We start from the raw sequence: 27,464 nt of genomic DNA on the forward strand, positions 1-27,464 counted from the left end.
ACAGCCGACCCAAGACCTTTCTTTATGATTCAGCAACAACCGCCATTTAATTAAAACAATCCATTACCTCTTCTTCCAGAATAATTAAATGGCTTTGTTGCTTGTTCTTGCACATTTTTGTCATCATTGTTAAAGGTCTGCGCACTCATGCTCCTTCACATTACAAAGGCCTCCTCTGCTGCTCTGCTGGGTTGCAAATGAGGAGTCTGAGAGGAGAGAACAACAGAGGAGACAGATGGAGAAGGAGAGATAAACATAAGGTGTTGGCAAGAAGGATGTTATTGAGAGGGTTTCTGCTTAATTATGTAATGGAGCATGTAAGGGGCTTAATTGGAGGGCTCTGATCATATGCTACAAGCCGCTGCGAGCCTGTGCCACCTCACCTCTCCAGTCCATAATTTGTCAGGTTTTCCCATCATATCAAGTCCAATGATGAACGTGTTTTTGAATTATTCATTATTTGTAGTGTGCATGGCGTGGAAATGGACATCAGAGCTTCTGCTAATATACATCACCGTGTAGTACATTAATTATATCAGAATCAAAAAGCAAACTAAACAGGCCAAAAGGAATTGGGAGATGATTAAAAGAACCAGACCAGCAGCCATGTCAAGCTAATAGGTTTATATGAATAATGCAAGTACTCAGGAAGGAGCTCAGTGGAAGAAGGAGTGAGATGGGTTGTACAGTATCTCAGCTGTGGAACCACAATCCCTTCGTGCTTCCCGTCCCCAAACAAAGGCTTTTGCAAATGAATGTGATTTTTGTTCCATAGCACTCTAATCCATGCAGCATGATGTCTTTGTCAAACAGCAGAGGATTATTTTAGAGACTTTTTATTATTGTGGCTCGAGTGGTGAAAACAGTCCACAGCAGATGTGTGACTGGGGTGTGGTTAGTGCTCAGCTCATCTCTTACACAATGATTAAATTATGGGTAAAATTTTCCTGGGGCGGCATACACTGTAGCAGCTTTCAGATAAAGAGAGGAATCTATGGAAAGAGAAGCATTTTAGGGGTAAATACAGATTTGTAAGTGGTTGTTTTTTACACCAGGCAGTCCCAGTTAGTCAAATAAATGCATTTATTTAGTCTCGCTAAAGTGTTAAATGTTTAATTACATGTGCATAAAACAAAGAGTGGTTTCCATTTTAAAGAGAATCACATAAGATGTTCATTTATGTGAAAGGTCCGGGTTACGTTGTTGTTTTTTACATGCTGAACCTCGAGGTAAAGGAATAGAAGTTTTCTGAATATGTAGTTGTAAGTAGTAACAGTAAAAATACTATTTATGTAGAGTGGCTCCTTTAACACGGTTATATTATTATAGAATATAATTTTATTCTGTTTTTGTCACTAAGAGCATTTTAATGTGGCAGCCAATTTTAGATTTTTTACTCAAATGTATGATTCAGAACCATTATATACAGTCCACTCAATAGTATACAGTACATATGTATGAGATAAAATTAACTATAAATGTAATGGAGTGGAATGGAAACTATGATATTCCTTCTGAAAATAACGGATAATATAAAATAGTATATTATGTAAACACTCAAGTAGAGGTTTGACATACTTCTGCTTAAATTAAGTATAGAGTTCAGTACTTAATTTTAGTGTAGTTGTGTTTATTCAGTTGTGAGACGGCTTATCTTTAGCTGATATTATTCTTCCCTCACTGCCTCTTGTGACTTTTTCCATAAGAATATTACTCCTTGTGTTAGATGAACTTTATTGCCATATACCAAAGAACAGAGTGAGAATGGAAATAAAAGTATAGAACAGCACCAATTGTGCACAAAATGATGCCCTACTAAAATTAAACATGCACTTAAGTCTGTACAGTCTGACAGATTTTTGATAGTATACCATGCTAATATGCTAATGCTAGCAATTAGTGTGCTAATGCCTGCATGATTAAGCTAATAAAGGATAATAGAAAATTATGGAGATTTTCAACATTTCAAATAAACATTTTGAAATAAATAAGCAATATATAGCTTTTTTTTATGTAAAATATTTGGATTATAACTTAGAGGTATGCTCAGTGTTAACAAACAGAGAAGCAGGTTTGTATGTGATTAATAAAGGAGATGATAGCAGACAAAACTTGCTACATCCTGTTTTCATTTTAACAGCATAACTTCAAATGCATATGTACATTTACAATGATTAACTTGTACGAACATTAACAGGCTCTGAAATCTTGTAGGACCCAGATCACATATAGGGAATTTGTACTTTCTCACTTAAAGGCTTTTACTTTCACTCATTTTTTATTATTTTTCCTATGTAAGTTGTGACTCCCTGATCCTGCTCTTTTGTGTTATGTATGTTTAACCATATTTGTAGTGAAATAAAGTTAAAAGAAGACAAAAAAAAAGACCTTTACTTTCTAAGATATTTTAAGGATACGCTGGGAAGTGGAAGGTGTAACATTAGTGGACGTGACATTCTTCGCCCTTTCGTCTTGGCTGAGTCTGTTTATTTAACACAGTGACAAACTCTGATATCATCCAAGTTATTGTGTATCAGTTGATAACAGAAACCAACTCATGCATGTTTCAGACACCACACCTGTGATTTAAGGTAACATGAACTTTGTAATGCAGGGCTGTTGATAATCCAACTGTGACAGAGTCCTGACTCATATGAAAGGTTGGCTAAAGGTAAAGCTAAGCTTAGGTATTTAATACAACCTTGGTTAAGGATTAGCTGCTGCCTGCAGTAAAATAGTCTTTATACAACAACTGAAGGAAAACACCTTTTGAACATTAATAGAGAACCATAGAGCGACTCCAGAAAACAGGTAATTTATATCACCATGTAGCTGAAAATCAGTGTAATCCTATCTTTTACAGTCCCCGAGTAAATCTTTACCCAATATATGTACGGTGAATTATAGTCTGTTGTTGGATCAGCATAGGTAAATACAGAGAAGCTACACCTGAAATACTGTGGAAAAACTGCCACTATTATCAAATAAACCTTGGAGAACTACTACTATAACATGAGTTCATGTGTAATCAGTATTTCTGAATGCAAAAGAGAGGCTTAAATGATCTAATATTCAGGAAAATAATACATAACCAAAAGACTTGCCATGGGAAAATATCTACTGCTGCATTCAATATCTAATACCTCAAATTTCTGCTTTATAAAGAGTTTTTAAAGACTGTCTCAGAGACTTATTTTCGTCATCATTACAAGCCTGACTGATTAGAAAGACGTCATGTGAGGAGCTATGTCAGGAAATTAATTATACTGAAATGGCGTATAAACTGATTGTAACTACCAATACTGTCTCAAAGTGACTGAATTACAGTAAGTTTGGTATCATTGATTATAATCATTAAGTCTGCATGTAACAGTTACTTTTCACTGTTTAATCTGTTGGTTATTTTCTCAATTAATTGCATTATCTATAAAATGTAAGAAAATAGTGAAGAGGCATTTCTCAAAATATAACACGGCGTCCTCAAATGTCTTGCTTGGTTCATAACTCCCAAGATATTCAGTTTACTGGTGCAGAGGAGGAAAGAAACAAGACACCACTTAAAATGTACAGTCAATTTGATTGTTATTAACTAATCGTTCACTCATTGCGGCTCAATATGAAAATGATTGTACATTTGGTAACACTGACCTATTTACCAATAGTTGTTAGTGTATTGTTGAATTAAATATAATAATAATAATAACACATTTTTGGGCGACACGGTGGTGCAGTGGTTAGCACTCGTGCCTCACAGCAAGAAGGTCCTGGGTTCGATTCCAACACCAGTCGACAGGGGGTGGGACCTTTCTGTGTGGAGTTTGCATGTTCTCCCTGTGTCTGCGTGGGTTCTCTCCGGGTACTCCGGCTTCCTCCCACCATCCAAAGACATGCACTAATAGGTTAATTGGTTAATCTAAAATTGCCCATAGGTGTGAATGTGAGAGTGATTGTTTGTCTCTATATGTCAGCCCTGCGATGAACTGGCGACTTGTCCAGGGTGTACCCCGCCTTCGCCCCTATGTAGCTGGGATAGGCTCCAAGCGACCCCCGTGACCCTAGTGAGGATAAAGCGGGTTCAGAAAATGAATGAATGAATGAATAACACATTTTATTTGTCTAGCACTTTTCGTGGTACTCAAAGACACTTTACATACAGCAGAGTTGGCTGAAATACAACAAAAAAACAAATAAGCAGAGATGAATGAGAGTCCATTGTTGGCCATTTCACCTCTGATGAAAACATAACAGCTAATTAACCTTACTTTAGGTCACATGTGTCACTGTGAGCCAATCGTATCAGAGTTCTGCCATTGTTGAATATACTCATAATATTAACATTTAGTCCTGCGGTCCAGCAGAGTGGATGTCATAACTGTGTCCATGAAAATGTCTGTGTTGGTTTCATGAGCTGTCGTAAAGACGCCTCGGCTTTCACAACACCTAAAGCTGTCACTTGTCTCACAAAATTATCATTTCGGTTTATGTTAGATCTTTTCAGGTTGCTTTGTAACAGGTCAGTCTATGGATATGATGTTAAAAATCATCATAGAGAGATTATCTGATTGTTGTTTTCACTAAGTACTTATTTATTCAGTGAACTGAGCCACTTGTCCCGTAGGACTCCATTAAAACAGATCAGACTCTGAGCTTCCTAAGAGGACACCAAGGAATCTTTAGTCAGAATACCTTTGTTGTTTGTTATTTACATTTTTATTTAACTACGCTAATTACCTGAAACTGTACAATAATTGGCTGTGTTTTTACCGGGTACATGTAAACGAAAGGTCACCAACATACAGAGGTCAGATGTACAACTGATAGAATAATTACAGGAGCTACACATGTTTGTATTTTTAGGTATAATGTTGACTACACTAAATTCTATTACAGCTGACTTCCTTTGGAAAGCCCTTGAAAGACAATGAGCAGCAGATCTTAAGTGGCGCTTAATTAAATTTGCTGCCTCCCAGCGCTGAAGCTATCGTTGGTACAGAGTGTATTCTTACCGTCACACTCCCCACAGCTGTACTGCAGCAAGTCTGGAGAGTGTATGAGAGGCTGTCTGATAGACGAAAGGTTAAAGGAAAGGCAGGTGAATAGAGTAGGTGGAGAGCGGGTCACAGAAAAAAGACGAGTATATACTCTCAAACACACATTCAGAAGCACATGGAGCAGAGTGCTTGCGAAGCACAGCTGCTCTCCAAACACCGCCATCCATCACCCACTGCAGTGTGACTGCGTACAGCGTCTGCTCGGAGCCCATTCCACCTCAGCACCGAAACCTGCAGCGACTGAGGCAGACACAAAGAGATGAAATGAGGAGGGAGTGTGTGAGTGGATGAATCAGTTAGCGGTTGGCGTGCAGGATATGGAGTCAGGATGATGTCTTTAACGGAGCCTCTCCCTCCTCTGTCAGCAACTCTCTTCCACTCAATGGAAAGAGAAGCACAGACTGAAGATCAACTAGAGGTCGACTGACAGGGGATCTTTAAAGGCCGATACAGTAATGATCATTTAGAACAGGAAAAGCCCTGACCGTGCCTGTTAATCAAGGCATCCCTGACAATGAAAATGCATTATGGATGTCTGAGATGAACTACCACTCTTGTAAACCAGATAAAGTCAAAACTAATACAATCTGAATCACTTAACTCCAACTCAAAGCAATTAATCAAAAAATGCGGAACTTAATAGATGTAGATGGGTGTCATTTTTGTCGTTTTAGCTGTTATTTTCCCACCAAAGTCAGCACTGCCGCTTTAGAAGCCTGGTATTATCCATCAGCAACCTCTGCAGATACTAATATTTTGTCAAACATTAGTGTTTACTGAGTTATCTAAGACATGTTAACAGCATATTTTATTCAGATAAATGTATTAAGATGGGTTCTATTTGTAAAATGACAAAACTCCCATTTTTGTGCATTTTGTAAGTGCTTTATTTGCTTTGTTTGGCAATGGTAATGCAAAGATAGAGAGGGGGGATAAAGAGAAAATAGTTACAAGGAAAATCTTTTGTTACAGTTGAAAAAATTTTTTAAGGTTAAACCTAAAATTTGCAGTCAAAGAATGATTTTGTTAACTGTGTTAAAATACGAAATCTACTCTACATAGAAAGAATGATGAAATCAGCTTTGCTTTCTTTAATAGTTAATGGTATGTTATTATTTCATCCGAGTTTTTTCAGCTTCTGTTAATCAGCGCTTCCTTCATAATATCTGGAAACCTCAAACAATAAAAGTGAATAAAACCTCAATTAAAACTACTTTATAAATGAAACTACTTAAAAAGGTTAACAAAAGCTGAGGCAAAAACTAAAACTAACCATGATTAAATCATTTTTAAGAACTGAAATAGAAATAAAAACAACAGCAAACAATAGTGCATTAACAAAAATGAATAAAGAAGAACTACATTTGAAGGTTACTATACTTAATGAAAGGCTGAAGCTAAAAGTAGTAGTGAAAAAATATTAGTTGTAATTAACTGCCAAATTAAAAAAATATTAATTTCATACAGTTTTAAAAAGCAGAACTAATGAAAATGTCAAAACTAAACAGTCAAACAGAAGCAAATCCTCATATTTAAGAGGCTGGAATCAGAGAATATAAGGAATATTAAAATGTATGATTAGTCATCTATAATTTATTTATTGTTTGCAGGTATTTCTGCTTTTGTATAAAAACACAAAGATAAAACCTGACACTGTGTGCAGTTATTTTCAGCTTTATGTTTGCGTCAACAGATCCCTGGTGTCTTCTATCATTAAAGCAAAAAAAACAAACAAAATAAAAACACATATTTAAGTAGCAAAACAACCTACTAATTAGTTCCGAGCAGACACATTAACCCATATCCAGGTGCTGTACCTGAGGAAAGGCCTTAGCTCCTCCCTGTTGCCGTGGCCATGGAGCAGAGAAGCAGGGCCGTGGGGGTCTGCAGGGCTGAGGGGGTGTTTCTGGACCTCCTGGGTGGAGATCAGGAGCAGCTGCTGAGTTCTCTGCTATTTCCAGCTCTCTCCTCTTCCTATCCTACCCTCTCATTTTCCAAAACACTACTTTTCCCCCTGTGCCTGCCTGCCTCGCCGGGCTCATGTAAAGCGCTCTGCTTCAGGCCGAGGTTGTGTCAAACCACTAAATGAGTGGTTTCAGGACGGCTCCCAGCCCTCGCCGTGAAACTTCCAGTCCGTCATTTGTGTGATTTTAGCCCGCCCATTCCTCTGCTGCTCCGATCACACACTGGACTTCGCCTTGAGCCTTTTATTCATTCCATCCTCCTCCTTTGTATTCACTTGGATTTCCATCTGTTTCTGATATTTCTACCTGAGGTCAAAATCAGCTGGTACTATCCCATTTAAAGGGGTTCTGTCTAGTATGGATATTCCAACAAACTACTGCTACATCTTCAGGGACTGAATAAAATATAAAGCTCATTATTTACGCACATCTGTATGGTATGATCACATTTTCTTCTTCAAGCTAAAAAGTGGAAGTCAACCAATGTGGGTTTTTCTAAGGCCAATGCTGATTTTTAAAAATTTGGTCAGCCAATGGCCAATATCCACAGCCAATTTTTAAGACCGTTTTAGTTTTTTTAAAAACCACATTGACTGTAAAACACAATTGAAACACTCAGATAATTATGATTTTTGTGCAGCAACATAAATGAAATTATTAATACACATACACATAGTACTCTTTTAACATTTACATTACTGAACTTCAAGTGCTACCCACACAGGTTCCTGATCAAATATCTTATAGCATTTTTACTACTGATCAAATATCAGCTTTAAAAAAACAAAATTTAGGCCAATGGTCGATAAAAAAAAAAAAATCAATATATCGGCCTAATATATCAGCTGATATCTGTACAAAGATGATGCCATGTTTGACAACACAAACTGTACTGAAAACTGACTTGATTTGTGGTTTGACTTTGGTTGTTTTCTGTCTAAGCTAAGCTAACAGAGCTATAATGTGAAGATTATAAGACAGTGTTATTTTTTGGACCGACTGCTGAAGTACACGTATACCAATATATTGGTTGGCCGATATATAAGTCGGTCTACCTCAACTGAAAATCATAGACGTGTACTTTGGCAGTCGGTTCAAAAAATAACACTATGTTATATAATCTTCACATTACAGCCCTGTTAGCTTAGCTTAGCTTAGACAGAAACCAACCACAGTAAAACCACAAATCAACTCAGTTTTCAGGACAGTTTGTATTGTCAAACATGGCATCATCTTTGTACATATATTTTTGAAACTCACAAAGATAATGCTATTTTACAATATGTTATGTTAAATTCCTTGCAATTTCAGCTACTGAACTGATAAATTTGTCCATATTTGCATGGCTGCCAACTTATAATGCCTTTGGGAGGCTCAATATACTGCTAGCAGAAAGAATCTGAATAGATCTCACACCATATTTCACAGTAAAACAACATATTTTACAGATGTGGTTCATGAAAGCTTGTTTTGAGTGATTCTTAGTGTCACCACATTGTTTTCCTCAATAAGGACTGAACAGTAGCTCTGTCTAGTGTGGAACCTCATTTTCTCAGCTGCCCACTTTGATGGCAGGATTACAGATGAGGCTGTGGTCGAGGGCCGCTTCAGCTTCAGGTGCACGGACAGATGGTCAAGTGTCAAACTCTATTTCTGTTATAGCCCTGTAATGAAACAGACCAAAGAAAAGGACTAGGCAGCAATGAATTATTGAATCATGGCCCCTTTTTTTTTGACTCATCTCATCTAGTGTTCCGTTTGTTTAGTTCCTGTAGGTAATTTATTGTGTCTGATTGTGTTTTTAAAAGCTGGACATATTGGTGGTGTGATTAAAAGTATGTCTGATGTGGGTTTCTTTTGCAGTGGGTGAGTTTGTGAGCGACGTGCTTCTGGTTCCAGAGAAGTGCAAGTTCTTCCACAAAGAGCGTATGGACATGTGTGTGAGCCATCAGCAGTGGCACGGAGTCGCCAAAGAGGTAAGAAAACAACCCTGCAGACGACACAACAGTGGGCCTTGAGTAAAGCCTTCAACAGGGTTCCCCTAAGGTCTTAGAAAGTCTTTCTCATTGAAATACTCTGAGTTTCAAACGTTTAACCTTAGTGTGTTATTGGACATCATCATTTCCCCCCTCTTGCCATAAAACATCTGAGCAGCACTTGCTAAAAAGTAAACACATGCAATAAAACAACTGCTATATGATGATGAAATTCTTTATTCAGTCATCACATAATACAACTAGTGTCAACACTACAAACATCACCAACAGGTTAGTGACTAAAAAGGCCCAGGCAGAAGCAGAATGCTTATATTAATGCCTGTCCTACATAACAAGTTTGGCTACCCAGCATTCAATATAGGAAAAAGAAAAAAACAACAATTCATACAACCAAACAAACAAGCAAAAACATAAAAAAGTGAAACTAAACCAGAAAAGTAGAAAACATAACCAACCAAATTAATGGCAATTTAATGTAGAGTCAAAAATAAATTCTTTACTTATTACTTATTAGATCTCTTAACAATTGTATCCTTCAAAAATTGCCTTACGTGCCATTTTTTTAAATATCAAAATTGAGCTATACATTCTTAAATCCATGCTGGCCTCATTCCATAGCTTAACTCTAACAACAGATATACATCTTCTTTTAGTCTCTTTTCTAGCTTTTTGTACAACAAATTTACAAACATCTCGCAAATCATATTTAGACTTGTATGTTGAGAAGAACCTTTGTATACAGATGGGGAGTAACTTTAATTTTGCTTTATACATTATTTACATTATTTTATAGTAAACCAAATCATCAAATTTCATAATATGGGACTTCATAAACAATTCATTAGTATGTTCATAGTAACCAGCCTTATTAACAATGCGTATGACTCGTTATATTGTTATAAACTGACAAAAATCACTCATATTCACTACTGACAGCTTCAAAATGTCTATAAAATCTGTCTGAATGACTGTATAATGTTATAAAAACCAACATGGTTCTGGACCTCACAGTGGCATGGGATTGGCCCTATATTTAATGTCTGAGGAAATTACCAAAAATAGTCACTTGACTGATAAAGGGTTAAAGGGGTCATATTTTGCTAAACTCACATTTATTAGTCTTTGGTTCATTTATTTGTGTATTTGGACCCTAATAGTTCATAAAGTTTCCATTGGAACCCTCCAGGTGCAGCAAAACTATCTTTATATTCATTTTGTCAAAAATCAAGTGGATTTCTGCAACCTGTTTAGTTCCTGCTTAATTTGTTACGTTTTATAACTAGTTACCTCACGACACTTGCACATATAAGGTCAACACTTCCGACGAACATTTCTTAGAGTACAACACAATTGTTTATCAGTAGCAGTGGTTGTAGTAAAAACTGAAAATATGTCCAAACTTCGAGCCGATTGCGAAAATGTTCAGTTGTTGCTTGTATTAATAAACACAATTGGTTGAACGGGACAGAAAGCACGGTCAGCAACCTCACAGTGGCTCATTTGCATTTAAAGGGCCAGCGCTCAAAATGACCTTCCTGGTGTCATTCCTCAGAAATAGGGTTGAAGATGGACCTGTGGAGTTGAATTAATGAAGAATTCAGACCCAAGTGGAGCATTTACAGTTTATATAGAGCAAAAAATGTTTGAAAATGCATAATACTATTTAAAGACAAGCAAAATATCACTCCTTTAAAAGTCTTGAATCTACAAATATGCATTTAATACCTTAAAAAAGTCTTTAAAAGGTGTTAAATTTGATATGGCAGGTCTTAAGTTATGTTGCCATAAACTTGTTTTCTGTATTGTGTTTAAATGTGTCTGTTAAATGTCCAAGTTATAAAGAAAGTACTGTTAGTCGACTCACTTCCATCCTTTCCAACCTGACAATTTATATTGAAATTCGGAACCAATTATTGCTAACTTTGCAGCCCCTGGTGAGAAATGACTCGTAACGGTGGGAATCGAGGCGTTGGAGAAAATAAATACACTTTCTTAAATTCAACGAGTCACAAATTTTTGCCAGTGTGGCTGTGAAATAGGCATTAAATTCTGTTCTAAGTAGTCTTAAAAAGGTCTTAAATTTAACCTGTAGGAACCCTGCTTAAAACTTCAACCTAACTTTTAGAAATGCAACCAAAACTTTAATTCTCTTCCTGCTGACTGCATTACTCTCCGGTCTTTTCTCTAAATTTGTTTCCACCTGTCTGCGAGAGTCTCCGAGGTCCTCTGATCACAGGCTGACTGGAGTCCACACATTTCAGCTCCTAATCAGATTAGTGTTGTTGCTGTAATGCAGCTAATCCCCGCGGGCAGCTACTGAGCCAGCCCCCGGGGTCCGTATCAACCCTCAGCTCCTGTTGCCTCCTGCTCGTCCCCGACATGTATGTTTGTATCTGCAGCCTTAGATAGTGAGACGTCCAGAGGCAAGAGTGACCTAAAGTTCACGCTTATAAATCTTAACAGAGGAAAAATGATTCAAACTCATCCTCTTTAGCTCCAGAGCTGAGAAATCTGTTAAGGGAGTACTTTACTTTTTGGAAGTTGGTCCAGTATTAATCATTCTAGTCAGAATGTGTCAGGAGAGCTAGTATCTTTTGCGAAAAGAAAAAAAAAAATTATGCTTAAATTTGAAAACTGGGATCTGACAGGCTTAGATAAGTACTGTTAATAAAAACAGACCAGACAGAGCTGATAAAATACGGCAAAATGAACGCTGACATAGCATAAAACTTTAATGTTTAAGATGTGAACAAATGCTGTTCGGAGTTACCAGTGTTACCAAAGTAAAGTAAAACTGTTTTAGATACTTGGAATTAACCCGTAAAGATCTAGAACTAGTTTTACAGTGACTTCCCAATGAATTTTTGTCAACATCTAACCTTTCCTAATTAATTTATCACCATTCTTATTATAATATTATCATCTGTATTTTACATTTTTCAGTTATTTTTGTCCATTTAATTGACTGATTATGTAATGTTCATAGAAGTTCAGAGTAAATTCAAAGGTTATTATATGAGAACAGAGAAAACTGATGGAAAAAGTGACATTTTCAACATGATACATCATTAAATCAACATAAAAACAATGATTTAGAGCCAGCGTCATTTATCACACTATAACACAAATCATTCAGGAAAGGTTAGATTTACAGTTAGATTTAGTAAAACAGTTTGAGGTTTTTAATAGTTAACTGATTTTATTTATGTGGTTTTCATTGTAACTGGATTAGGCTCTTGTGCCAAGGAAACAAACACATCTGCATTATTTAAAACAGAACTGATATAAAGTCTTTCATTGTCAGTATCTTTAAACAAGTACAAGTTAGAGCTTCACTGATTAATCAACTATTAAATTAATTGACAACTAATTGGGTTTGAGTATTTTTAAGTCTAATTTCTCTTATTCCAGCTTCTTAGATGTGAATCTCTCCTGTTTTTTTTTTTTCAAATATGACATTTAAGGATGTCATATTTGGTTTTGGAACACTTTTTCACCATTTTTCTTACAGTTTTTAGACCAAACTATTAAATGTTTAATCAGGAAAGGAAGGCTGCATGACTTAGTGAAAAAGTCATATTGACTTCTTTTTCTACTTTCATGGTTATGAAGGAAAAAGCACAGATTACTCATTAAGAAACATCAAATATAAACATAAAGTATCCAGACTATTTTCTGATGTGGAAGCCAAATTTGAGTTTTGTTTTTTGTTTTTTTTTTATTACATTTTTTATTTGATTTTGCAATGAACAGTTTACATGATTTACTTCCACATCCACGTGCACATATAACATTTTAAAACATTGTTTTGTATATATCTATGTGTACATTTCTTGTCCTGTGTATATCTCCTGTGCCTTCACTTCTTGTTTTCTTATCCCTCCTTTTTTTTTGGGAACTGAACAGTAATAAAAATAAATAAATAAAAATAATAAAAACAACAGTTATATAGTCGAAAAAACCCTTAGTATGTGGGATGCTGTTTACATAATGGTTAAAGAAAGAGTGTAACATAATTGTCTCTGACTATTCTGATCACTTATCTGTTTATATCTGTAAATTATATTGATTTTCATCTATATACATGTATTTGTTTTTATTCGTGGTTTTCACATCGGTCACATCGGTTCTTGGGGGGGGGGTGTTATACTTTATGTGTCACAAAATCTTGTATCATAAAATGTGAATTTATTCCTTTTTTTGTATTGTACCTTTGAAGACGCACAATGAAAATAAATAAAACAATTACCAAACCCCCCCCCCCCCCAAAAAACAACAGTAATATAAACAACAGTGGGTGGCACGTTTTGTTCCTTTTTAATGTTTATGAAGTCCATCCATGGTTTCCATCATTCCTCAAATTTGTCATGTTCTAGTTTCAATGCAAATGTCAGTTTCTCCATTTGGGAAATTTCTTTAACAAGTTCTATCCAGTCTTCTACTGTGAGTAATTTATCAGTCATCCATTTTGGAGTGATTACTTTCTTGCTAGCAACCAACATAATATTCAACAGATATTTTTTCAAATTTATGAGTTTTTAAGATTTTTTTTTTTTTTGGGGGGGGGGGGTCAAATTTCCAACATTACATTCACATTAACATCAGTCGAACATGCCTCATAGTTATTTTGTTGAACCATTCTTAGCCATGTTTCAATCCACTAATGTTACATTTCCATTTGTCCATGACTAATGTTTCTGCTACTGACGTTAAAGCTGCTAAAGGTCATACCTGAACCCCCCCAACCCATGAATGACTGATGGAGGCTCCACTCATTCCCATCTCCGTTAGGATAAAATGATTACTACTAATTAAACATTTGACAAATTCTCTACAAAGATTTACAAAGCGATTATAGCAATATTATTTATTGTATCTGTGAGATTTTTAAGACTTGAGTGTCAGATTTAAGGATTAATTATCAGTTTATTAAGACCTTAAATATAGGACAATCAAATTTAAGACTTTTTAATGATCTGTGGACACCCGGAGTGTCTTGTAAAATGTTGCAGTTTTCCATTTGCACAATACCTCTATCTGCTCAGTGTCATTATTTCACAAATGTGTTCATAAATCAGCACCAGAACCACTTCCACTGTTTTTGATATGTGTATTATTGTCATGAAAAGGACAGAGTTTATTTTTGTTTTTTAATATGTGTATTATTGTCATGAAAGGACAGAGTTTATTTTTGTTTTTTTAATATGTGTATTATTGTCATGAAAAGGACAGAGTTTATTTTTGTTTTTTAATGTGTATTATTGTCATGAAAAGGACAGAGTTTATTTTTGTTTTTAGTATGTGTATTATTGTCATGAAAAGGACAGAGTTTATTTTGTTTTTAGTATGTGTATCATTGTCATGAAAAGGACAGAGTTTATTTTTGTTTTTTAGTATGTGTATTATTGTCATGAAAAGGACAGAGTTTATTTCTTGTTTTTTAATATGTATATTATTGTTATGAAATGGACAGAGTTTATTTTTGTTTTTAATATTTAATAATACTATTACTGCTACGAAAAGGGCAGAGTTTAGTTTAATGTGAAATGCTGCTGAAAAATGGACAATCTATCTTTGATATGTATTGCAATTTTGTGTTTTATTTTAATTTTTATTTATTAAGTTTATTTGATCGGGACAATGCAAATGACATAGTATAACATCTACCTGTTACAAACAAGCTGTAGTAACTGATGATTCGCATAAGGAGATTATAGCTATTGCTAGTTTCCATCTCCAGTCCCTAGTCAGGCTTTTAGCAGAGAAAAAGAAAGAAGGAAAGAGAGAGAAGTAGAAAAAAAAAAAAAAAAAAAAAATAATAATAATAATAATAATAATAATAACAATAATAATAATAATAATAATAATAATAAAATTAAGGTTGCATAAAATGACAAATGTTGAGAACAACAGACGTTAAAAAAATTATAAAATAAAGTTAAAATAAATAAATAAATAAAAAATTGTTGTGTAGGAATTTAGGGTAGGTTGACGTATGAGTTAAGGGGGCGGGAGGTTATAGATTAAACTTCATCCCGCTCCTTTTCGAATGTTGGACTTTCTTTTATATAATACTTTTGTTGTTTAGTTTTAATGCAAATTTGAAATAAATAAACAAACAAACAAACTTCATGGTTTCATCCAAAGACAGCAGCTCTTTCTACAATAGCTGTAAAATCTCCCACTGTAGAACCTCGCTTAGACAGTCACATCTGGAACACAATGCCAGATGAAATAAAACTTACAATAAATAACAAAACATTCACAGCCAAGGTTAAGAACTGGCTGAAAACAAAACAAGAATACACCCACTTCTAAAACATGTAATGGTTTTTCTTCTCAGAGTGTGTGAGTGTGTGTAGTAGATGTGAATAGGCTTTTATATTGTTTGCACTGTTTTTATGTTATTGTTGTTTATACTATAATTGTATTTCTCTGTTGAAAAGTCCAACCAGGGACAGCAGTGGCAGATTAATTCAATGCTATATAGTATTTGTGCAGAACATCAGTTGTTCTCTGTGTCCACTATATTTCACTCCATTGTCCCTGATAAATAAAGGAATAAATAAATAAAATAAATCACCTTACAACAAAGTAAGTGTTTATTTTTCCCCATTTCTGCCTCATAAATCCTCATAAATCTTCAGCCTGTTTGAGTCAATAATGACACTGGGTGATGGTACAGTTGTATTTAGATTTATCCGGCATCCCTATGAGGAAAGGGTAGACGAACTGAAAAACTACAAAGTCAGTCATATAATGCGAAAGTATGTTCACATCTGTGTTCAGCAGATACAGATGTGCATCAGTTCATCTGTCATATATAGTGCATGTACGATGTGATGTATTTTCCCCTTGATGAAACAAGGTATTACCATGTTAGAAATGGAAAGGCTTCTGTTTCCTCCTCATGTTGAGTGTTTAGACATAGATATAGATATAAATATAGATATATAGCTATAGATATACATATAGATAGACTTTATTTTAAACATAAGGAGGCAAAAGAAATTACCAATTTAAACAGGACACTCCAATATATGGAAATAAATAAGTAATATTTTCCCATGATGTCCTTTCTTCTTCTTCTTCTTCTTCTTCTCCTCCTTTTTCTTCTTTCCCTCCTCCATCTTTTTCTTTTCTTCTTCTTCTCCTCCATCTTCTTCTCCTTCTTCTTGTTGTCCTTCTTTCCCCCGTTCTTCATCTTCCTCTTCTTCTTCTCAATCTTCTTCTCCTCCTCCTTCATCATCTTCTTCTTCCTCCTCTTCCTATCCTTCTTTTCCTCCCACTTTTTCTTTCCCTCCTTCTTCTTCTTCTTCTTCTTCTCCTCCTCCTCCTCCTCCTCCTCCATCTTCTTCTCCTCCATCATCTTCTTCTTCTTCTCATCCTTCTTTGTTCCCTCTTTCTTCTTCTTTTTCTTCTCTTCCATCTTCTTCTTCTCCATCTTCTCCTCCTTCATCATCATCATCTTCTTCTTCTTATCCTTCTTGTACCCTTCTTCTTCTCCTCCTCCTCCTCCTCCTTTTTCTTCTTTCCCTCCTCCATCTTTTTTCTTCTTCTCCTCCATCTTCTCCTTCTTCTCGTTGTCCTTCTGTCCCTTGTACTTCATTTTCCTCTTCTTCTTCTCCTCCATCTTCTCCTTCTCGTTGTCCTTCTTTCCCTCGTACTTCATTTTCCTCTTCTTCTTCTCTTCCATCTTCTTCTCCTCCTCCTCCTCCTCCATCATCATCTTTTTCTTCTTCCTCCTCTTCCTCTTCTTTTCCTCCCCCGTTTTCTTGTTCTTTCCCTCCTCCTCCTCCTCCTTCTTCTTCTTCTTCTCCTCCATCATCTTCTTTTTCTTCTTCTCATCCTTCTTTGTTCCCTCCTTCTTCTTCTTCTCCTCCATCTTCTCTTCCTTCATCTTCTTCTTCTCGTCCTTCTTTGTTCCCTCCTCCTTCTTCTTCCTCTCCTCCATCTTCTTCTCCTCCTTCATCTTCTTCTTCTTCTCATCCTTCTTCATTCCCTCTCCCTTCTTTGTTTTCTTTTCCTTGTTCTTCTTCTTCCCCTCCTCCTTCATCTTCTTGTTCTTCCTCTTTTTCCTCCTATTCTTCTTCTTCTTGTTCTTCTTTCTCTCCTTGTCCTTCTTCTTCTTCTTTCTCTTTAAGGCCTGTGGCAAGAGCTCCATGGTGCTTCACAGTTACGGCATGCTCCTACCTTGTGGCATTGACAAGTTCCACGGCACCGAGTACGTGTGCTGCCCCACCTCCCGCGTCGGGGAGTCGGCCCCCCCATCCCTGCCCTCCCAGGAGGACGAAGAGGAGGAGATAGAGGATGAGGAGATCGACGAGGCCGACCTGGACGAGGACGAGGTGGTGGAGGACAGGTGAGCGGTCAGCTTCGGTTTCAGAGCCACTGGGGTCTAGTTTTGTGTGTTTGATTACGGCGTGTCTGTGAAATATTACGAGTATCACGTCGGCGCTCTTGCTGAAGGGCAGATATTACTGGCCATCTGGATGAATTAAAGTGGCGCGACATTGACCTATGGCAGCTGCTCTGTCTCGTTTGATAAATCACTCGTCTCCCTGGCTTCCACCCCTTCACTCAATCATGCCCTCCCCTCCTCAGCGAGACCCCCGCCGACGAGCAGCCCACACAAAAGGAGGACCCGGTATACGAGGATGAAGACGAGGAGGACGAAGACGAGGAGGAGTACCACTACGTCTACGAGGACGAGGAGGCCGAAAAAGACATAGAGGCTGACAAGAAGCAGAGCAAGATGTCAGACAGCCAAGATGACGACAAAACTCTGCAGGAAGTGAAAGGTTTGTAATCGCTACTCATGAATTAAACACTTTACAATAATACTACCCATAAAAAAGCATCATAATTAGGTTGTAAACGCTTTACAAGTATTGATAAACACTTATAAAGACCGTCATATCTCAGTGTGGATAATAGTTTATTTATACTCATAATGCACTTAATGAAGAAATGCCATTTATTGACTTTGAACCAAGGGGCAAAAACCTCTGCTCCAAAAAAAAAGCAATGGGGAATTATCTCAACCCATAAAGACCCAAACATCACCACTGACCAAAACATCTACTGAGCTAAACTGTTAAATACCTGTTGATCCACTAATCCTATCAATACATATAAATAATTGGTGTAAAATACAGTTATTCGTCTTTTCATGGTCATCAGATATGACCTATTTGGATGTTCAGAGACTCCGTAGTTACCGTGGCAACACCATCATCTTCTACAACATTGATTCACTAGTAAAACCCATGGAGTTGGATCAATGACAGTGGATGGACATACTTGGTTTATGTTAGTTAATGATATCTTTGCTGAAAAAATCATTTTTTGTGTGTGTTTTCTCTGTTTTGATGTAATAATCTTGGAATTTACTCTGAGTTTTCATGAGCATCTAAATTAATTATAGGAAATTAAATGTAGGAAAATACATGATTTACAGTGGAAAATACAATATACAGGAGACAGAAAAGGTCAAATATAGAGAAAAAAATATTTGGGAACTGCCATAAAAGTAGCACTGGGTGTTTATGGGTTAAATTAAAGTAGGAAATATTGGAAAATACCTGATTTATAGTGATAATGTGCAAAAGACAGAGGATAATATTATAAAAAATTGTGATAAATCACTAAAGAAAGATTAGACATAGGGGAAATTTCATTTGGGAACTGACACATAAGTAGCACTGGGTCTTTATGGGTTAAAGTTGTAATTCCACCAACGGCCACCAGCTCCAATAAGCTCCAATAAAAACTTACACTGAATATCTCTCGAGAAATGTAAAATTCCCATTCCAGTGTAATTTGTTGTATTTTGATCCTCTGATTACTGATCTAGTGGGTGTTGGTTAAGTTATGCCAGGCCCAAAAGGTTTGATGTCTGCAGTATTGGGCTTTGATTGACAGGTGTCTTACCTGTCAAGTCAAACTTCTGTTTCTTAAATAAAATTAATTTCTTATTGACAGATGCTCAAATGCATTTATGCTTAATAACACATTAACAAAACTGTAGAAATAGTAGCATTTAGCAGTAGCGTTGTCCAAATATGGTCACTTCCAGCTCCAAAAACACAGGGTTAACCAAATCCCAAACTACTGCAGCTCAAAAACCAATCAGTGACATCACTGCTCCTCCATCCACTAATCATTTATAGTCTAGTCTATAAATAAAATAAATAAAAAATAACTTCAATAACTTAGACATAAGAAGTGTGTTTATTACTGAAATATACAATGAAATTAGTGACTGCTACATGTACCAGTGGAAGTGACAGATGTAACTCATAGAGTACAAGTCTATTATTCCTCCAACTGGTTTTATTATTATGCAAAATAATTGATTATCTCCACTAACTGTGATACAACAGTTATGTAATAACTGACAGATTTATCTGCAAAGGGCATAAATGTTTTCTCAGTGTTGGCAGTTTTTTCTAATGTGTTGTAACAGTTTCTTAAAGCTGCAGGAGCTCAAACCAGAGGTAAAACACTACAAATTGGAAGTACACATTTTTGTTCTGCGGATCGCTAAATCAAAATACTGAATATTAGGATAAATGAGCGGATGTTGAAAAAACAAGAAACTTTTCTAAGCCTCCGTGTTGAGTCCATAAACTCTAGTCACGAATCTGATCAGTGATTGTAATTGCAGCCGTCAATCATCTGTCAAACCCGCCCATAATGGTCCTAAAATGCTTGTAATTGGATAACATCTGCGATACAGGCTCTATTTTCTACAGGCTGATAAGATAAGAGAGTTGAATTCATGTTTCTTCACACTTCACTTGACTGATAGCTAAGAGATATTTGCTTAATGCTGCCAAAATACCATCAAGAACTGCAGCTTATAAAGTGTTTACGACCTAATTAATAACTTGACTCTAAACCATTTCTAAATCTTTCATAAGCGTAGTCTTATTGTAAAGTGTTCCAGTTCAATAAATGATATGATATGTGCTGTACCATCGTCTCTTCTATCATTTCTCTCGTCTTGGAATGTTGCCTCGCACTTCAATATAATCAAACCTTTTTAATTTTAATGCTGTAAGCAATTATGCTCAGATTTGTGCCAAGATCAGCATCAGCAAATAACTTTTCTTCATCTCACAGCAGAAATGACGAGGTGCTGATAAAGAATAAATCACCCTGTTTTATTTGTTACCACTGTTGTGTAGAAAACTACCTTTGCGAATTGTTATTTGAGTCCTGGCAGGGCTTGTTTGGTACTTTTTCTGAGTTTGTGAGCTTGGATTGAGGTGCTGCCTCCTAGTGGCTGGATGATCTAACCAGTGTCCCCCGGCAGCCGTGTGCACCCTGGAGGCGGAGACGGGCCCCTGTCGCGCCTCCATGCCCCGTTGGCACTTCGACATGAGCCAGAGGAAGTGCATTCGCTTCATATACGGGGGCTGCGCCGGCAACCGCAACAATTTCGACTCGGAGGAGTACTGCATGGCCGTGTGCAAACGTCTGAGTAAGTCTGACCAACCAGAGGCCGGCTTCCCAACAGCTCCTCCCCCTCCTCTTCCTGCTCCTCCTCCTCTTCTTGTTTGTGTCTTTCTTGCCGACTCTGAGGTAAACACATGAGGATAATATAGTTGTAGAGCAGCGCTGGGTTGTAAGTGGACACCTGTTCTGCAGCCTTCAGCTCAAACTCATCATGTCACTACAGCTGTTGTTCCCATATCACCTCCGACACAATCAGCACGCAACATCTCCTTCACTCTTTTATTTGATTAGTCCTCTGACACATGCAGGGCTGCTGCTAATTCCCCTCTTTATTAATGTCTATGATATTTTTAGTGAATGCACAGTCAGCTTTTGTATCTTAACTAAAGAAAATATAAACTTTGAACAACCTTGAACTCTAAATAAAGCCACAGGAGGGGGTTAATATCTCCAGAAATAACAAAAAAAATTCTTATATTAAAGTCACAGATTATGAGAAAAAAAAAACAATCCACTCAGGCAATGGATTATCTTTAACATGTGGAATTTTTTTTTTTTTTTTTACATTTTACCCATTTTTATCACCTTAAACTCAGAAAATATTCCGCTATTTTCTTGGAAATTTATGACTGAAATGAAAGAATATGTTTTTTTCCCTTTGGGGAAGTTTTTGTATTTAATATAAAATATTCAGTGTTTTTTCTCACACATTTATAACTTTAACCTTCAGAGAATCTGACTTTTCCCTTGTAAAAGTTTTATTTTAATGTAAAAAAAAATTAGTTTTTCTCATAAATGTTTTATTTTTATCTCATTAATGACTCTTTGACAAAAATGTTGATATTTTTCACAAATTTTTTCTTTGGACTTTAACATGCATGTTCTGTGTTTTCTTGCAAATTTTGAAAACTATCTACAATTATCTTGTCAAAAACAATCCAACCTTTTCATGTAAATTTGAGTCAAAACCCTCCCATTAATGTCAAAAATTTCCAGTATTTTCTCACACAATTATCATATTAAGCTCAGTTCAAGTTTTTTCATGTAAATTTATGACATTAATGTAAAAAAGGTTTTCTCTTGCAAATGTATTTTTCTGTACATTTTTTGTGTTTAATGTAAAATACTGTTTTTCTTCGCTAATTTATACCTTTAGTGTTCAGACTTCCCCCTTGTAAACATTTAAGCTTAATGTAAAATATATGTATATATATATATATATATATATATATATATATATAAAATATTTCTTTTGTAAATGTATTGTTTTAATCTCAAAGGTCAGGCTTTTGTCTTGTACATTTTTCATTAATTTACAACATTAACTTTTTTTTCCTCAAAAATTTATCATTTTGATATCAATCCAAATTTTTTCTTGTAAATTAATTATATTAACATTTCAAAAAGTTTATATTTTTTCTGATGAATATATTTAATCTCAGAGAATATCTTACTTCTTCTTCATAAAATGTGTCTGTAATGTCACAAATGTCCCCTCCCTCAACTTTAACATGTTTTTTTTCCTAATACACCATTGTATCCTATAAAAAACAATTTTATTTTGTTAGACCACCTTCCAAACTGTAATAAAATTTAGTTTAGTGCCCACAAAATTCACCAAAATGTCATAATTACAGGTTTTCATCTGAAAGTGGATAAATGTTCCATCTATTGTTTAAGTGATTAATTATCTCAGCCCTGAATCATTAAATAAAACATCCTTTCACATCCAGCGTGTTATTAATAAAATCGTTCCTCACATTGACATGATAGACTTTGATGTTTTTAATAAAAGCACACGCTGCTTCATTAGTTTTGGTTATTGCAACGTTAACAGAATCAGACAGAAACATTAAGATAATATGAGGGTTTTATTTGACTCTGTATTAAAGTCTAAATGCCATCTGAAAAATATTGGTTGAACACAATTATCCTCATTTAAATGTTGAATAGGGTCTTTATTCCTGTAATTTAGGGATAGGTTTGAATTGTGTTTTAGACAGTTTTCTATTCAAGCAGGTTGTGTTTAAGGGAGAAGTTTGTATACTGCTTGCTGCAAGCAAAAAAGCCATCACCAAACATTGGCTAAAAAGGACCCTCCCTCAATCTCCCTGGTGATTAAAAATTGTCAATCATATCGATTTAATGAAAATGGTGACCTACAATCTCCACCTACAACAACACAAGGATGTAAAGTACTGGAAAAAATGGGACTTTTTCATTCAATCTATGGACAGTAAACAGTATGTAAATGTCTGAGTGTACCTGTGACTCTTTCTATGTTTGTACTAAAACAATAAAAATAAAGTCAAAAAAAAAAATTTAATAAAAAAAATAGAAGTTTGTAAAAAACATATTTTATCCAAAAAACTGACCAAAACTCAGTTATTGTATTTTGGCTTCAGTGTTGAAAAACAACAAACCATCCCAACAAAAGCCAAACTTTCGGATGCAAAACAGAAAATCAAAATTTAATTAAAAAGTCTAAACGAAGAGAAGATATTCATAATTTCCCTTCACTAGTCTTGGTCTTCCTCCTTTATTTAGCCTGTGTTCATTAACCTGCCAGCTTCACTCTCTGTCTTCTTTTCTGTTTTCTTTCTTTGGCTGCCAGATCTCATTTCTGCCATTTTCATGTTTGTGTTTGTCAGTATCTTGTCCATCTGTCTGTCTGCTCACAGAACACTGCTGTCATTTTTTGTTAAAATGCCACCAGCACATCAGCAAGCACTTTTTTTTTTCATTTTTTGCACCTTATATTGACTCATCGGTTCAGTCCACAGCCATAACAAATTGGATTTTATTTTTAATTTTCATTTCAGATCCTCAGTTCTTCCCGAGGCTGAAGCCATAGACTTTAGGTAGAATCTTTGCATTTATTTCTGAACCCGCGTTTCCTGTTTTTGATGCACTGAAGTCTCTCCCCACTTGCGAGCCTGGAGCGTTATTGTTTTTTGCGAGTTGCACTGGTGCAGAGAGGGAGTCCTGCGTGACTGTGGAGCTAGGAGCCCTCTGGCCTCGCCCGAAATGACAAGACGTCAAACATGGAAATATTTCCATTAGTGCTGGAGAGGCGACCTGTCAGGAGAGAGCCAACGGGAGGATAAAAAGAACGCAAAAGGAAAGACTGTCAGATTCTTTTAAGTTCCTCCGACTTACTGGCTTTGGATGGATGCCAATGAGAGGAGTAATTCTGTGAGGGTTTTTGTGTAACTCCGATCTACATTCCACATGCAGCTCTGTCTCTGTCTGTGTCTGTGTCCAGTCTTTGTTTTCCTGCCATACCTGTGTCTCTCCGTCCGTCTGTTTGTGACTGTCGCGCCTCGGCCTGTCTGTTCACCATCTGTTCCTGAATGTTGCAGCCGTGCCCCCCACCCCTCAGCCCACCGACGACGTGGACATCTACTTTGAGACCCCGGCCGATGACAAGGAGCACAGTCGCTTCCAGAGGGCCAAGGAGCAGCTGGAAATCAGGCACCGCAACCGCATGGAGAGGGTGAGCTATCAGCTTCAATCAGGATGCTGGATCACAGATTTAGGGGTTTATGTGTTATATTTATACTTTTAGAAGTTAAGAAATAACAAAAGTACCATTTAAGTGTTTAGAATAAAGAGCTCTGAGGTTCTACCAAAGATGACAGTGTGTTGGTTTGTAGAGATATGAACTGAATATATCTACACCGAAGGGCAGGGAGATTTATGTGACCACTAGAGAGTCACTGTCATTGTCCCACGGTGAGGAAAATGAACACCACAGGGCCTTTGACTAAAGCATCTGAAAATGACCAGATGGGATGAGAACCATGAAGAAACAACTGTTGAAGTCAGTAAAAGCTAGAATCGCTGTTGTTGTTTTCTCCACTGGACTCAGCTCTATACAGGGTGCGATTTGTCAAAAAAACAGTGAAAGTGAAACTGTACATACTTTCAACGTCCAACTCCCGGGTTCTATTCATCTATTATGCAATGGATCTTACACAAAATTTTCACAACTTCTAACCTGTATTCACTGGATACACAAATGCTGGGCCCCAGGAATTTGTCACGTTCACCCCCCCTTTACAGCGCCCCAATGCATAGGGACATTTGCGAATTCTGAGACTGCCAGCAGTTCGGTTCAGGTGACCGTTAGAGCCAGTAATGTAGGATATAGGTGGAAGAAAACTGTCACAGCCTGCCTGTTATTTCAGTGGGTTAGTTATCCCCCCAGAGATGAAATTCATTGAGCAGAAGTAGGGATGTAAAAACCAGAGGGGTGGTTGACAACCCCCCCCCCCCCAACAAATCATACGCTGGCTCTACATGAAGAGAATGAATTTGATGTTGAAATGGCAGTTTCTTCTACACGAGTGAGTTCATTTCTGAGGTTTACGAAGGTATAACGTCATAATGTGATGTTATTATCTTTGCTAAGTTGCCATGTTGATTCATGGTTCAGACTAAAGTGTGACAGCTCTGACCTTCTTTGTTGGATTCCAAACATACCTTTAGTTCAGCTATTGACAACACAAACCATACAGAAAACAGAGGTGATTTGTGGTTTTCAGTCTGAAAACAGAGCTAAGCTAACAGAGCTATAATGTAAACTATCAGCTGATGCAGCACATGAAGATCATAAGACACAGTGTTATTTTGAGTGACTGTCAAAGTTGTTAGCACAAGGACTCAACACAATGAAATTAAAGGTGCTCTTCAGGTCAGTGTAAATCAAGCTTAACATAAAAGAAAACATATACTATACCTGAAATGAAGGTAACTAAAAACAATTAAAAGCAGTCATGACAATGAAAGTGTCCAAGTGTCTATGAGTTTTAGTTTAGAGAGGAAAACTTAATGATACCATGATACAGATCTGTGTGTAAAGAATAAGCTTCATTCATACAGTCTGTGGATACATAGCATTGATTCGTTGATGGTTTTGGTCCTAAGTGTGTTCCGGTACCAGACTTCCCTCTGCTGCTGAGAGTTTGAATATCACTGCTACATAGAACAACTTTAAAGCAGCAACAAGTATGCTTTTATTTCCTGACTACACAATATGACCCTAATGTAGAGTTATCCATGGCACTGGATCAATATTCACTGAAATCTTCTGAATCTAGTGGCTTTTAGAGCCATCCAGGCATAAAGGCATTCCTCCAAAACTAACAGTTCTTCTTTAATGAGTTCCTTTTTAAGCCAATAAGCACACCACAAAGCAATTTTGTTATAACACAGTGACATATGGTGAGAGACATTACATCAATAATTTAGAAAAGACACTTAAGGAAGGAACTAATTGAAATGAAAAATGCATCTGAGAGGGACAAATGATTGTCTCTAATCATAGCCTTACAGGGCAGACAGTGGATTTACGGATGCCATTTCATTAATTCTCTGGTTTCATAAAGACTGACCAATTTTAGAAGAGGCATTGTGCATTAATCAAAATAAAAATAAAATGTACACCAGGTTAGCCAAAAGGCTCATTTTCATCAGTCGTCCCTTTGACTGGTGTTGGTGGGTATCCAAAGATAATAAACAAGGTGCAATGTGTATAATACTTGATATGAGAAAATGGAGGCTGTTGCCCATTTTTAATTTCCCTCATGAAAAAGTAACTATACATAAAGATACAGACGACCCCAGACCATACAATAAGGATGATGTACAAGTCTGTCTCTGGGATTTAAAGCAGCGATGGTGACAGTAATAAAATAGTAGAAAATTAAAGATAAAGCATGTGTTTTTAGACACTGATATGAGAATAAGTGTAAAATGTTTAATTATTTAATAAACATGTAATTATGTAAATATAATAAGATTGTAACATGTAAAATTTCCACACTATCATAAAAAACAATCTAAAAACAGCAGGGCCTAGGAGAAATGTCTGTCAGCCCAACAGTCCATTTCATTTGAGTTTGATTTATTCTACTTATTTAAGCAAGTTTTTCTCAGTTGTGCTGTGGTAGGATTGTCGGGTTCCTTCATCATTCTATCTGAATGTTACTGTTTCAAAAGAACAACCTCTGAGCTGCAGCTACACCCTGAAAATGGCCAATTTTGAAACACCTTTGAGATTTACACATTTTAATACCACAAATTGCTTCCTCATGTGCCTATGTTCCCCCAAACAACTTGTCTCCCAACACTGTTTCTCAAACTGCATTCTGCGCCACCCAACACCAGTGTTATTCATTTAAAGAACTATCCAAACAATCCAGAGAACTGTTAACCCAATTCCACAGCAATAGTAGAGAGTACCAGACCTATGTACACAACTGGTTAAAGGTTAAAAAAGGTTAACTTGCTTTATTAACCCTATAGGGAAACCCAGTCTCTAGTTTCTATCCATCCTAATGCACACATGGCACCAAGCATTAGCAATTAGCATTAGCACTTAACCCATTAGGAGCATTGAGCTGCCGTTGAGCTCAGGGACCAACTTAAGATTAATCAGAGCCAAGGTAATGGACATTGACAGGAGAATTAACCTCACTTGTGCAACACTAAGAAAGTATGGACATAGATCTGGATACAAGACTAGTATCTTACCACCATGTGCAGCCAGTGGCCCACCCCATGCTAACCACCAAGCTAGCTCCAGCTGATTTACATTATAGCTGTCTCAACTCTGTTTTAAGACAAACTAGAAAAGCAGTCAGAGAGTGCAGACCTCCGCCAAGGCATATCAGCCCCCCCCCCCATCACCACCAAAATTTAATCATTTGTTCCTTGTGCCAGTCTCAACATTTCCTAAAAATTTCATCAGAATCCGTCCATAACTTTTTGAGTTATCTTGCTAACAGACAGACAAACAAACCCCAATGAAAACATAACCTCCTTGGTGGAGGTAAAAATTAGCCACAGTACAGTTTGTGTCGTCAATAGTTGCATTAAAGATCTGTTTGGAATCATCCAAACAAGGTCAGAACAGTTTCATCTGAACTGCAGATCAATAAATGGCACCTTAGCAAAGATGATAACGTCATATACTAAATTTATAC

The 27,464-nt window shown here is 36.5% G+C and overlaps 1 protein-coding gene across 5 annotated transcripts in view; it reads left to right on the forward strand.

Annotated features, from left to right (window-relative positions):
* LOC115431029 (amyloid-like protein 2) overlaps positions 1 to 27,464 on the forward strand; it is a 123,897-nt gene that overhangs the window by 73,762 nt on the left and 22,671 nt on the right. For 4 of the 5 annotated variants that reach the window (XR_003937047.1, XR_003937046.1, XM_030151264.1 and 1 more), the window contains exons 4-8: positions 8,879 to 8,991; positions 17,157 to 17,374; positions 17,617 to 17,813; positions 20,333 to 20,500; positions 23,838 to 23,971. Coding sequence is in view for 3 of the 5 variants with exons in the window: in XM_030151264.1 (XP_030007124.1) it covers positions 8,879 to 8,991; positions 17,157 to 17,374; positions 17,617 to 17,813; positions 20,333 to 20,500; positions 23,838 to 23,971 (830 nt within the window). In the remaining 2 variants the exon portion in view is untranslated. The remainder of the gene's footprint in view (positions 1 to 8,878; positions 8,992 to 17,156; positions 17,375 to 17,616; positions 17,814 to 20,332; positions 20,501 to 23,837; positions 23,972 to 27,464) is intronic. The other variant, XM_030151265.1, reaches the window with a different exon arrangement.

Source organism: Sphaeramia orbicularis, chromosome 13 (genome assembly GCF_902148855.1).
Source record: "Sphaeramia orbicularis chromosome 13, fSphaOr1.1, whole genome shotgun sequence".
Taxonomy (NCBI): Eukaryota; Metazoa; Chordata; class Actinopteri; order Kurtiformes; family Apogonidae; genus Sphaeramia; species Sphaeramia orbicularis.